The 14,079-nt window shown below is 40.4% G+C and overlaps 1 protein-coding gene across 1 annotated transcript in view; it reads right to left on the reverse strand.

Moving 5' to 3' along the window:
- The window catches only part of LOC109928501 (intermembrane lipid transfer protein VPS13B-like), a 196,723-nt gene that overhangs the window by 146,471 nt on the left and 36,173 nt on the right, over nt 1-14,079 (reverse strand). The window contains exons 5-6 of the mRNA XM_048596230.1: nt 8,861-9,045; nt 295-491 (exon numbers count right to left, since the gene is read on the reverse strand). Coding sequence (XP_048452187.1) covers nt 295-491; nt 8,861-9,045 — 382 coding nt within the window. The remainder of the gene's footprint in view (nt 1-294; nt 492-8,860; nt 9,046-14,079) is intronic.

Below are 14,079 nucleotides of genomic sequence, written 5' to 3' on the forward strand. Positions count from 1 at the left end.
GAAAAATCCAGAGAGCGATGTGAACACAAGATTGAGAATTTTAAATGTGAGACATTGTAAGACCAGAAGCCAATCTAAGTTGACGTGAATCATGATGGGCGAATGGGACTTGATTTAAGTGCAGATACAGGCATCAGAAGTTTGGTTCATAACCTTCAAACACCAAGGATTTGATCCATTCATAATTTGGTGTTGGATGTCAACTCAAGTACAAAAGCTTGAAAACAGTGCTCTCTTACACTACTCCATTATCAGCCCACTCCATAGGCAGTTGTCGTAATAGTGTTGGCTCACCTCAATTCTTCTGTCACTTCTTGGTTACTATTGAGAACAATTCGCCACAAGTCAGAAGCTATGAGCTCCTTCTGGTCACTAGTCAAAGTAACGTTAGGAAGCTGCAGTTCACATGCCTTGCTCTCGGACAGGCTAAATTCGCGATAATCCACAAATACTTGTTGAAGCTCATCCCAATACTGCAGGCTGCAAGGCACCTGTTTAAAATCAATCATGCAAGAATTAGTCATTACAAAATGAGCCTCCACTGGGTTGCAATCAGATCTGGTGTTTGTGTGTCAGACACCCTTACAGCCAGTAGATGAGTTGACCATTACACTTACCTGATAAAAGCTGGGCAGGCTTTAAAGACTAGTCAATGGTGACTAGTGACTACTGTGATAAAATCAAAAGATGTATGAGCAGAAACCAGCCATTCAGCCCATGTCTGCTCCACCATTCAATGAGATCATGGTTAACCTGATAACTTTCTATTTCACTTTCCTGCCTCTTCCCCATTACCCTTGATTCTTTAACTGATAAAAAAAAATCTATCTCAGTCTTGAAATATATTTAACTATCCAGCCTTGACTGCCCTCTGTGGTAAAGAATTCCACAGATTCACTATCCTCTGGAAGAAGAAATTCCTCCTCGTCTGTGTCTTAATTGGGCAATCCCTTTCTCTGAGATTATGGCCTCTGGTTCTAGACTCTCCCACAAGGGGAAACAACCTTTCAACATCTATGTTCTTAAGTGCCTAGAAATCTTCTATATTTCAATAAAGTTTCCTCCCAATCTTCTAAATTCCAATCAGTACAGGCCCAACTTAGTCAACCTTTTCTCATAAGACTGTCCCTGATTTATACATTTTTAATATCACTTATTGTGTATTTTTGAATCATGAATTAGTGGCATTTGAGTTTTCTGTGTATCTGAAAGTGTGTAATGATGAACTTGTAGCTATTTCTGCAGTCACAGTGACTTATTTTTAAAACCAGTCCAAGAGAGACACATTCAGAGAGGCTATTTGGACTTTGCCAACATTTGGGAGTTTACAGTTTAGAATGTTAGGGATGGATTTTTTTCTTTTGGTTAAGAGAACACCCTTGTTTGGGGAGAAAAAAGGTTTTTTGGTTTTCAGTTTGGGCTGTTTACCAAAGTCTTGGCTGCAGCTGGATATGTAAAACAGTTGCTCCTGAGAAAAAGAGACAGTTTAGAACTGTTAAGACAGAAGTTGCATCAGTGTAAGGAGTTTAGTTTAAAAGTTTTCAATCAGAAGTATTTGGTTAAAACCCGAAGGGACTTTTTCGAAGCTGAGAAAGTCTAAGAAGTCTCCAGGAAGAGGTGTGAAGATTCTGAAGGCTGGGAATTGAAAATATAGATAAATTAAGTCATTTAAATGTGAAAGAGATTTAAATTCTCTCTGGCATGAGTGCTTTAAAGGAGTGTTTTGGGGATTAATAGGATTGTATACCATGTGTTTTGAAATCTTTAAATTTGTGTTATGTGCAATTATTTGATTTATTAATTTTTATCTTCATTTTATTTATGTAATAAACTTTTTTTTATTGTTAAACCTGAACCTAAATCATTGCATGTTTGCTTTTCATTGAAAAACTACACCCGTAAAATCAAAATTTTTTTAAAAAATCTATCAAGTGGATTTCAGTATGTGATCTGAATAATGATCTGTCCAGTAATAACATATGGGATTATCTCTCTCTCTCACACACACACACACACACACAGGATTCTGACCTTGTGCTATAGACTGAAAAGAACTTTAAAAAGCTTGTTCTCGCCACTCAAAGAGCTTTCCACTTTTAAAACAGAAGTCAAGACTCTTAAGGAAATAAGTAGGAAGAATTTAAATGTAAAAGTTAGATTACAGGAAGTATTGCTTAGATGATAGCAGCATATGAGAGGAATTTGAATAAGTAAGTAATGAAGAAAGAATTAGAATCGTATATTGTGAGGGTGAAATAAAACAGGAGTGAGGAAACTCATCTACAGCATGAATACTGACATATAGACGAAGGGCTTATTTTCTGGTAGAAATTCTGTGGACCAAATGTAATGCCATCCCTGCTAAGACAGGAAGCATGTTAAATCCAGCAATTAATAGCTAATTAATGATCTCATCCTACCAGTACTAGGGTTTAACTAGTGACAGCAGAAGACCAGAACAAATGCCCAGTCTGGCACATATTCCTGCACAGGCTAATGACAGGGAGGGAAGGAGGGAGGTCCCTCCTTAACGGACACATTGGTCCTATCTTACTCTCCCAAATTCACCTTGCCTATGGCCTCTAAAACCCTGTTAACCTCCCAGTCCTATTACAGAACACAAACATCCTCCAAGCCCCAAGTACTGGAGTACTGCTGGCTTCTAATTGGCCACCAGCTCTCTAACGTGGGTTATTCAATCACGGAAGATGTGTCATAATTGACAAAGAAGTTGAGTATTAATTGGCAAATCATTCCAAGGTGTCCATGAGAGGTGATAAAGAATGAGATTTTTTTTTTTGGTCAGCCAGATCTGTGTTGGTAGCAGCAAAGCAATTGCCTCCCAATGCTAAAATAATCCAAGTGCTGGTTCTTGCCATGAGAGAGTGTCATCCTCATTTGAAGGGACTGCCAAACAAAGAGAGAAATTGAGTCTTTTGCAATTAGGACAAACAAATTAGGTTGTGTTAGCAAGATAAAAAGACAAAATGATGCAAGAGCCAGCAGAAAAAGAAGAGGATATTTTTAATGACGTAAAATATGCAAAACCTGATTGGTTACACATTTAGCACCTTGTCTGTTACACACCCAACCAATTACCCACCCCTGCCCATTACCCACATTCCTGCCAGTACACCCGCCTGTTACAAATGCCAATCTCCACATACTGCTCCCACTATACACTTCATCTGTTATACACTCCACCTGCTATTTAATACCTGCTTATTACAACCCTCCCAACCCCATACCACCAATATAATTCTGTCTATTGTACTCTGCATCCATTTTGTAGCCCACTCATACAGTCCCCTCTCAGAATGCACCCCTCACATTATATTCCTGACCGATACTCCTGTTCACTGCGTATAAAATGGGTAGTTGATCCAATATCATTGAGTTTTCTGCCAATTCCCAAAGTTATAACAACTCCGCAAACATTTAAGATTTATATAGAATTGTATTTTGAAGGTAGATTTTAGTGTCACGGGCTTAACATTACAGCAGTAAAACTAGTCCTGACAGTGGAGCAGATTTATGATTCCAATATTAGTGTCTGATTCAACACAGCAGTATTTGATCTGTAAACACGAGAAAATAGTCAGACCATGGAGACCGTTATTTCTCCAGAGCTGACAGCCAACTATGAGCTAACAGATTGATTTAAAAAGTTGCACAGGCTACATGCAACAAAATAAAGCTCCTCCAGTTTCATGACAAAATGTTTGTATATCAATAAAGCCGTCCATTTTTCAAAACTACTATATTCAAGTTAAAAAGTGTCCCAATAGATACCAAGCATAATTACACTATGCCATCAAAATAAAAATTTGAATTGCATAGCAGCTTTACAACCTCAGGACATCCTAAAATACTTTGTAGCCAATACTGCTGAAGTGTAGTCATTGTTCCAATATATAATGAGCTGGTAATCAGGTTTTGTACTGTAGATTAAGGAATAAACAGTTCCCAGGGCACCATGAAGAACTAACCTGCACTCCTTTAAAATAGAGTTGCAGATTTTAGAGGAAGGATAGGACCTCATTTGAAAAAGAGGTCTGGGATGGCCTTTTAAGGAGAAATTGGATCCACTGGGCCTGTACTCACTGGAATTGAGTAAAATGAGAGGGTGTCTCATTGAAACAAATAAAATTCTGACAGGCTGGACAGACTGTTTGGAGAGATGGTGTTTGCTCTGGTCTTGGAGGTCCAGAAAAAGGAGTCATGGTCTCAAGTTACATGGTCGGCAAGTTTTGAATGAGCCGAGGAGAAATTTCTTCATTTAAAGAGTGATTAACCTATGGAATGATCTGTCACCGATAGATGTACAGGCCAAATCAAAGAACATTTCCTAAGAAAAAAACAGATTTCCACAGGCAATTGGTATGAAGGGACAGTGCAATGGAGTATCAGCCATGAATGGCAATGCAGGCTTGATGGGCTGAACAGTCTATTCCTGCTCCTAATATCCATGTTTCTATTATATAGTGCAGCAGTCTCTCAGTCGGGCAATTGAATATCAACTTAGAGTTTTATGCTCAATCTTCGGAGTGGGACTTGCTCCCACAAACTTTTGATCTAAGATGAGTGTGAACCATAGCTGATGTTTAAAACAGATCCTATAAACAACCTAAATACTGCACAGAAATTCCTCTGAAATGATGGCCTCAGTGACTGAACTGCAAGTGCATCTAAGCTGAGCTCTCAATCACATATCCCCAATCTCACCAAAAGTTTCTATTTACTCTGTAACATTGTCCAGAGCTCTGTCCCTGCCTCAGATCATCTTGTTGCTGAATCCCTCATCCATACTTTTGTTATCTCTAGGCTTGGCTGGCTGTCTGGCCTCCTGATCAGCCTCCCATCCCCTACCCTCCCACATCAAGCTCCAAGCTCCAGAATTTCTTTACTCAAAGAACTCCTTTCTGTTCCATCTCGCTTCCTCTTTTAAGACGTTTTGAAAAACAACTATTTGCTGAAGTCTGTCCTAATATCACCAGTCATGTGACTGGTGTCAGATGCTGTTTCTTAACATTCTTCTATTACTTTAAAGGTGCTAAGTAAATGTAAGGTGTTGTTATTCTCAATTGCATTCTACCGGCCATCGAGGGTACCTCAGCTCATTTCTTCAATCTCTTTCTCTCTAAAACAAGATGAACTAACTATAGCTTGAGTTCTTCAGCTCCTAGATTTTCACAACTGCACTTTTTCCCGTTTTAACGGGACATGCATTTGTTTGTAAAAATTGCCATTTCATGACCACAGAATCATGTCATCAACTAGCTCTCCACCAACAGACTCTTTGTTGGATTTTATAGTCTTAATTTTAAGAGCATCTCAAAATGTTTCTCACTCTTATTTTCTCTTAAGCAATATGGAAAATTTGAGATCTAAATTAAAAGAAAATTTAGGACTGGAAAGCAATGTCACAGAATCACAAATCAGAGGAGGCAGCCATTCATCCCATTGTTTCTGTGCCAACTCTTTTAATGCAAAACCCTCCTTCAGCTTTCCCAAATAAGCCATGCAAATACTTCCTTCTTCTTTCAACCTGTAGCACACTTTGGCTAAGTGGTTTCACAGAAGTGAGGTTAAGAGACCAAGCCATTATTTCTGCTTGCAAGAATAGGTTTGTTTCAGAAAAGTGCAGTGGAAACCTCCATCCAGTCGGTCCTCATTCTGGGTTGAATTATTTAACTAGACGCAAATACCAAGTTTTCAGAATGGACAAGAAACCACATGGCCGAGGTGCAGGAACTCATGATTTTAAAAATGTAAATGCAATCCACTCTTGGGAAAGAAGCAAATAGTGCTCCACAGGAAGAACCTTGCCCAGCGTTGTAGTATTGACTTTTGTTAAGAAGACACAGCTGCAATATTTTCACCTGTGTTGCCCCACAAGTATTGTGGAATACTGCACTGCATCAAAATTGTCTTCCTGTCCGGAAAGCCAGGCGTGTATAAACACTGCACTCAACTTAACATTTATTTTCCCTTTGGTATTGGGAAATGGTAATTTTAGAGCCCTGGGAAATTTGCGCTAAATTTCTGAGGAAACATGAAAAAAGTCTGCTTTTAAACAAAAAGCAACACTAACTTTCAGAACTATTTAAGTTTTACAGCAGGCTTTAATCCATCAGTCTCATTAAGAAAAAAATCTTTTCTTGAGAATGAATGGCAGAAATTCTGGACCAAATTGATCAACATTCCCCCTTCATTTATCTTCTCATCCTTAGGAAAAATAAATTAAATGGTAAATAGTTATAAAGATACTTCTAATTTTGCAAATAAAGCAGGGAGAAACACTGCTTTTATACAGTAATGTGCACAATTAGCAGACATTTCTAAGCACCTCACAACTAATGAAGTACGTTTTGAAGTCCAGTCACTGTAGCAGTGTCAAAAGCATAACACCAAATCTACTCACAGCAAACTCCCACAAACAGCAATGCTAGTCAGAGATTTTTGCAAGGATTTAATTGAGGGATAAATATTAGCTTGGACATTGGCAACAACTCTCCCAGCCTTCTTTGGAATAGAACAAAGAACAAAGAAAAGTACAGCACAGGAACAGGCCCTTTGGCCCTCCAAGCCTGCACCGATCCAGATCCTCTATCTAAACCTGTCGCCTATTTTCCAAGGATCTGTATCCCTCTGCTCCCTGCCCATTCATGTATCTGTCTAGATGCATCTTAAATGACGCTATTGTGCCCACCTCTACCACCTCCGCTGGCAACGCGTTCCAGGCACCCACCACCCTCTGCGTAAAGAACTTTCCACGCATATCTCCCTTAAATTTTTCCCCTCTCACCTTGAAATCGTGACCCCTAGTAATTGAGGCCCCCAATCTGGGAAAAATCTTCTTGCTATCCACCCTGTCTATGCCTCTCATGATTTTGTAGACCTCAATCAGGTCCCCCCTCAACCTCCGTCTTTCTAATGTAAATAATCCTAACCTACTCAACCTCTCTTCATAGATAGCGCCCTCCATACCAGGCAACATCCTGGTGAACCTCCTCTGCACCCCCTCCAAAGTATCCACATCTTTCTGGTAATGTGGCGACCAGAACTGCATGCAGTATTCCAAATGTGGTCGAACCAAAGTCCTATACAACTGTAACATGACCTGCCAACTCTTGTACTCAATAGCCCGTCTGATGAACGAAAGCATGCCGTATGCCTTCTTGACCACTCTATCGAACTGCGTGGCCACCTTCAGGGTACAATGGACCTGAACACCCAGATCTCTCTGTGCATCAATTTTCCCCAGGGCTTTTCCATTTACCGTGTAGTTCGCTCTTGAATTGGATCTTCCAAAATGCATCACCTCGCATTTGCCTGGATTGAACTCCATCTGCCACTTCTCCGCCCAACTCTCCAATCTATCTATATTCTGCTGCATTCTCCAACAGTCTCCTTCACTATCTGCTATTCCACCAATCTTAGTGTCATCTGCAAACTTGCTAATCAGAACATCTATACCTTCCTCCAGATCATTTATGTATATAAATGCATATGTGCAGAAGTAGTACCATGGATCTTTCTCATCTGTCCAGGAAAGCAGGAGGAGTCTTGGTTTAACATCTCATCCGAAAGACAGCATCTCTGACAGCAAAGTGCTCCCTTGGTACTGCACTGGAGTCTTGATTTTTGTACTCAAGCAATAGAATAGGATTGAACCCTGAAGCTTGAAACACGAGGCGAGTGGACAACGAACCAAGTCACTACTGACAGAAGTCACGCAAACCAATGAACAACAAGCAAAAGTGCAGATCAGATTTTGTGGTGTCACAAGCAACAGTGGACTTTGTAAAACGTGAAGAAAGTTACCTCCGTGTACAATGAGACCTTGATCAGATGAGCAAATGGCCTGAGGAATGGCAGATAGCATTTAATTTAGATAAATATGAGGTGCTGCGTTTTGGTAGGGCAAATCAGGGCAGGGCTTATACACTTAGTTGCAAGGTCCTGGGGAGTGTTGGCGAACAAAGAGACCTTGGGGTGCAGGTTCATAGTTCCTTGAAAGCGGAGTCACAGGTTGACACAGTAGTGAAGAAGTTTAGTATGCTTGCCTTTACTGGTCAGTGCATTGAGTATAGAAGTTGGGAGGTCATGTTGCAGCTGTACAGAACATTGGTTAGGCCACTTTTGGAATATTGCATTCAGTTCTGGTCTCCCTGCTATAGGAAAGATGCTGTGAAATCTGAAAGCATTCAGAAAAGATTTACAAGGATGTTGCCAAGGTTAGATTGGAGCTAAAGGGGAGGTTGAATCGGCTGGGACTATTTTGCCTGGAGCGTCGGAGGATGAGGGGTGACATTATAGAAGATTTTTCTCCAGGGTAGGGGAGTCCAAAACGAGAAGGCATAGTTTAAGGTGAGAGGGGAAAGATTTAAAAGGGACCTAATGGCCAACTTTTTCATGCAGAGGGAGGTGCGTGTATGTCAATAGAAGTGGAGGAGGTTGGTACAATTACAAAATTTAAAAGGCATCTGGATGGGCATATGAATAGGAAGAGTTTACAGGGATATGGGCCAAATGCTGGCAAATGGGACTAGATTAATTTAGGATATCTGGTTGGCATGAACGAGTTGGTCCAATGGGTCATTTCCGTGCTGTACATGTCAATGATTCTATGACTCTAAGATAGTCAGACCTTATCTTGATTTGTGCTTCTTACTGAAGGACTAAAAATTGTGTGATGAGATCGGTTAAGAAAATTTACTTTGCAGTGAGAAACAAATAGTATGAAATGCAAGCAAAATATGGCAGAAGCTAAAAATCCACAATAAAAAACCAAGAGATAACATTTCTGACAACTGTCAGTTTTTCAGGACTATAAATTAAAACATTTCCAACAGACCTGTAAGACATCGCCAAGATCTGCTGTGCTGATGTCTGGATCTTCAGTTGTGTTGAAAGGCACCGGATTAATTCTAACAAGAGTGAGGACACGTGGCTCTGGGTACCTCCACATCATCATCCCTGGACGGTCATCAGTCTCATTGTAAAAAACCACTTCAAAAATGCTTGGCAATTTCTGCACATCTGCAAATATAGAAACACAAAAGAGATGACCAACATGTAGAAACTCAAAAAAAAGTTCACTGCACATGCTGAATATCTGATGTGGAGTTGGTGTTAGACCGGGGTGGACAAAGTCAGAAGTCACACAACCCCAGCTTATGGTCCAACAGGTTTATTTAAAATATCAAGCTTTTGGAGTGCTGCTCCTTCAGGTGAAGAGGAGATAGACGCACAGGCACAGAATACATAGACAGAGAGATAATGACAAGACAATTCCAGGTAATGAAGAGTGTCAACAGATAAGTACATGTTGAATATAGCTAAGTATACAATGAGTTGTTATTTTATGACCTGTATTAGGCATTTTTCTGTAAGCACGAGGCAAGTTCCATAAATAAGCAAATAATATCCAGCTCTGTTTTCATTGTTCTTTCTAACAATTGCTGCACCACCAAATTGACATAAACTGTTTGCACCAGAATGTCCTCCAACTGAAAGACGAAAGTTTGCCCAGTGTAGGGAAAGAATGGTCCCCTTCTGCTGACTCTATCTTCTTTACTGGTCTTATCAGGCCAAATCAACCTCAAAGTCCTATCCAATGTTCCCATATCCTGTCAGATGCAAAGATCTGCATGTCCAACACTGCAATGACCTACAGTGGATCCCTGGCCTCAAAAGTATCAAATTTAAAGGTTTCCTCCACATCTACAAACCAATCCATGACATTGCCCCAGTTTATCTTCAGCAAAATTCTCCTGTTTTGTGCCTTTTCCTATATAACATCATCCCATTGTTAGCTTCACCAAAAGTGGCAAAATCTCCAAACATCTTGGCCCTCTTTTCTTCAAATTTCTGCTCACTCATTTTTCTCTCATTGTTCCCCTTCAAGTCTTAGTCTTCTCGGAACCTAGGCTTATACCAATATTTTGAGGCAATTCTCAAAATCCTTTGCTCAGTGTCCATTCATTCTCTCTTTTTTCATTTTGCGTTCAGATAGTTTAATGTTAAGCCCCTTCAATAAGTGCAAATTATTTCTTTGCACAATAATGCCAACAAGCGCAAATTACAACATTAGGGTCCAACTTATTGTGGAAACTGTCATTTTCTGAGGGTAAAGAAAAATGAAGGATGAACATTAAACTGGGGATCGGATCAAATGATGTAACAAAAATTAGATAATTTTCCAGAAAATACATGACATTTTGGGTGCCACACCTGGTTCCTTCACTTTTCCAAATTGTCAAACCAGTCTCATCAAAGTGTCCAGAAGTCAATGTAAATTCTTTAAGTCCAAGACCGGCAAACAAATAACAGAGTGAGTGGTAGGGAGTGGCGTGAGACAGGACAGGACGGGAGGAGCACAAGACGGGAGCAGTGTGAGGAGGATGATTATGTGTTCCAGGAAGATTTTCTTTTAAATTTGCTCATGGAATCTGCCATCCCTGGTTATTACCCACTCTCAATTTTCCCACAGTAGGTGGTGGTGGGCTACCTTCTTGAACCATTGCAGTGCTTGGGTGCAGGGATGGTGTGTGACTTGGAGAGGAACTTGCAGTTGGTGGTGTCCGCATGCGTCCTTGTCTTTCTAGATGGTAGTGGACATTGTTGTTGAAGGTGCCTTGCTGCATTGCCGCAGTGCATCCTGAAGTTTGTACATGGTCTTGCCACTGCTTGTCAGTGGTGGAGGGAGTGAACGTTGAAGGTGCTGGATGGGATGCCAATTAAGTGGGTTGCTTCGTTCTGGATCAGGCTTCAAGTATTGTTGGAGTTGTACTTATTTGTCTAAGTAGGGAATATTTAATCAAATTCCTGACTTGTGCCTTATAACTAGTGGACAAGCTTTCAGGAGTCAGTGGGTGAGTTACCTGTTGCTGGATTCCCATCCTCTGACCCTGTTGTGTAGTTATAGTATTTATACGGCTGGATCAGTTCAGTTTTATGGTAAATGTTAATTCCAGGATGTTTAAAGTGAGGGATTCAACAATGATAATGCTATTGAATGTCAATGGGTGAAAGGTCAGGTCAGCGTGTATGTGGTCATCCTGAAGATTAGAAATTGAGAGGCAGCACAGGAACCTTTGGGGTTTGTGAAATTCCCAGACAGATAGTCAACATTGGAGACTAATGGGAGTGACAAAACCCTGAAGGTATGCAATCTACACCATGACACCAACAGGAAAAAGAACGCACAGAAGGGAACACAATATGTAGAAATGCTATTGCTATAGATTTGATTGTTGGTGGGACAAATGGCATTTCTGTAATTGTTGTTGGCACGTTGCCCTCTTCATGCCAGGGTAAAGGTGAGATTGCAGAATATTATGTTAGGAGAAGGAGTTAGCTAGGATTTGTGATGCACATTGGTATCAATGATATAGAAAGGACACATAGTGAGGTTCTAAGGTAAGATTTAAAAAGTAGAACATTGACGCTAGTAATTTCTGGATTACTCCCGTTGCCAAGTGCTGACCAGAGTGGAGATAGGAAGATAGGGAGGTTCAATGTGAGGTTCAAGCATGTGCAGAAAGGAGGGCTTCAAATTCTTGGAGCATTGGGACCATTTTTAGACAGAAGGCACCTGTTACCAATAGGGAGAACTTGAAACTGCATGGGGAGGGCTTGAATTGAGGTAATTTGAGAGGAAGGTGGGTGCCAGAATATAGAAGTGAAAAGGTATAATGAGGTGCATAAAATAAGAGTGCTGGATAATAATATTAAATAGGAGCAGATAACAAGGACTCCGTACAGTGCAAAGACAAGCTTCCATCAATATGTGTAAACACATTGTTGCTTGTGCCTGCAGCTCATCAATGTGGGAATATGATATAGTGTCAATAACTGAAACATAATTCAATATGGGCACTTAATGTACAAGAATGTGAAGAATTCAGAAAAGATACAGAGTGAAAAAGGGAGCAGGGGTGGCAAGTTTTGCAGTGTTGGAAAGAAGGGAAATCTTTCAGGGACAATGGCAAAATCCATTTGGTTAGAATAGGAAAAAAAAAGATCTCACTACTTACTTTGGCTCCCAAATAGTGAGTGAGAAAGAGAGGGATAAAGGAACAATTCTGCAGGGGAAATCACAGAGCGGTGCAAGAACTATAGAGCAGTGATACTGGTAATTATCCAAATATTAATGAGATGATGATAGAGGTTGAGGAGGAATAGGACTTTCTCAAATTTGTTCAGGAGAATTTCCTGTTCCACATGTGCCCAAACCCCCTAAAAAGGAGGCACTATTGTTTCTGCTGCTGGGAAATGAAATGGGTTGAGTGTCTATGGGGGACTGGGGGACATTTGGGTAGAGTAATCAGTGCAGCAGAAGTATTTGGCTAATAATATAGAAGCAATCTATTATAGAATTTTAATCACAACAGGACCAATTTCGATGTAAGAACAATAGAACTAGCTAGGGTGAAACAGAAACAAAGACTGACGGGAAATATTGCAATACAACAATTGGTCATCTATCTGGAAGTTATGTCTCAGGTATAGGCTGGGTATATTTCGGCAACAGCAAAAAGGAAAGGAAGCAAAAATAGCTCCAGGTATAATGAGGTAAATAGAGATTACAATGAAACATGAAAAAAAGAAGGCATTTGATTCATGTGAGGTGAATACTTCAATTGTGAACCAGGTCAAATACAATAGGTTAAAGGGGAGAAGAGGAAAATAATACTGGCAAAGAGACAGCATACGAGAATACAATGGCACTCAATAGATGAGTAACACAAAAATCTTCTATCAGCATGTAAATAGCAAGTGCTTAGTAAGGGTGATACAACAGTGATCTATGCTTACGAGAGTAGAGCAAGGCTAGAATACTTAATGAATTCTTTGTCTTGTTTTTTACTGTGGGAAAGAAATCTGTCAAAATATCCGTGGATGTGGAGATGATGGAGACAACGGATAGAGTGAAAATTGAAAAGCAAGTGGTAATGGAATAAATAAATTCTGAGGAAGGATCACTGGACCTGAAATGTTAACTCTGTTTTATCCTTCACAGATGCTGCCAGGCCTGCTGAGCTTTTCCAGCAACTTTGTTTTTGTTCCTGATTTACAGCATTCGCAGTTCTTTCGATTTTTTTAAAACTAAGTTGCCTAGTCTGCATGACTTGCATTCAAATTTGCTAAACAAAGTAGGTGTGGAGATACCGGAACCTAACTCTCCCGATCTTCGCTAGATTTGGGAGAGGAACAAGAGAACTGGGGAGTAACATATGTGACAACCTTACTTCAACAAGTCTTGGTAACTACAGGCCAGTCAAGTTACCATCAATCTTGGGCAAGGTTTAGAATACATTACAGGTGGGGGGACAAAAACAACAGAAATGGTTTGGATTAAGTGAGGGAAGGCAAGGGCAAAGAGATTCCAGGGGTGGGGGTGAGATCTGAATGACATATGCAAGATTATGACAGATTTATTTAAATAAAACAGATTAGGAAAAATTCTTCCCATTAGCTGATGGTACAAGGAAATTTCAGGCAGAAGGACAAGAGGAAGAAAGCTTTTATGCAGTGAGAGGTAATGACCTGGAACTCTACAAGAATGATGGAAATGGAAATAATCAATGATTTGAAAATAAACTTGAGGGTTGAGCAGTATTGGATTACTCTGCAGGGGTAAGGCATGGACTCAATGGGCCAAATCACCCCTTTCTGTGTCATAAATGACTCTTGCCTGATAACAGAACTCAAGGATTGTTACTATTGACATTAGGAGCAGTGCAACTGAGGCAGATTGCTGACTATCCACAACTGATGGAGGAAGGAATGAGCAGAATGTATAATAACAGGTGGCTCAGTGGTAAGCAGTCTGCTTCCCAGCGCCAGGGACCTGGGTTCGATTCTGGCCTCGGTCAACTGTCTGTGTGGAGTTTGCTCGTTCTCTGCACGGGTTTCCTCCCATAGTCCAAAGATGTGCAAGTTGGGTGGATTGGCCATGTTAAATTACTGATAGTGATCAGGGATGTGTAGGTTAGGCGCATTAGCTATGGGAAATGCAGATTTAGGAGGGTGGGTCTAGGTGGGTTGCTTTTTGGAGGGTCAGTGTGC

The sequence above is a fragment of the Rhincodon typus genome, chromosome 4 (genome assembly GCF_021869965.1).
Source record: "Rhincodon typus isolate 14 chromosome 4, sRhiTyp1.1, whole genome shotgun sequence".
In the NCBI taxonomy this organism is placed as follows: Eukaryota; Metazoa; Chordata; class Chondrichthyes; order Orectolobiformes; family Rhincodontidae; genus Rhincodon; species Rhincodon typus.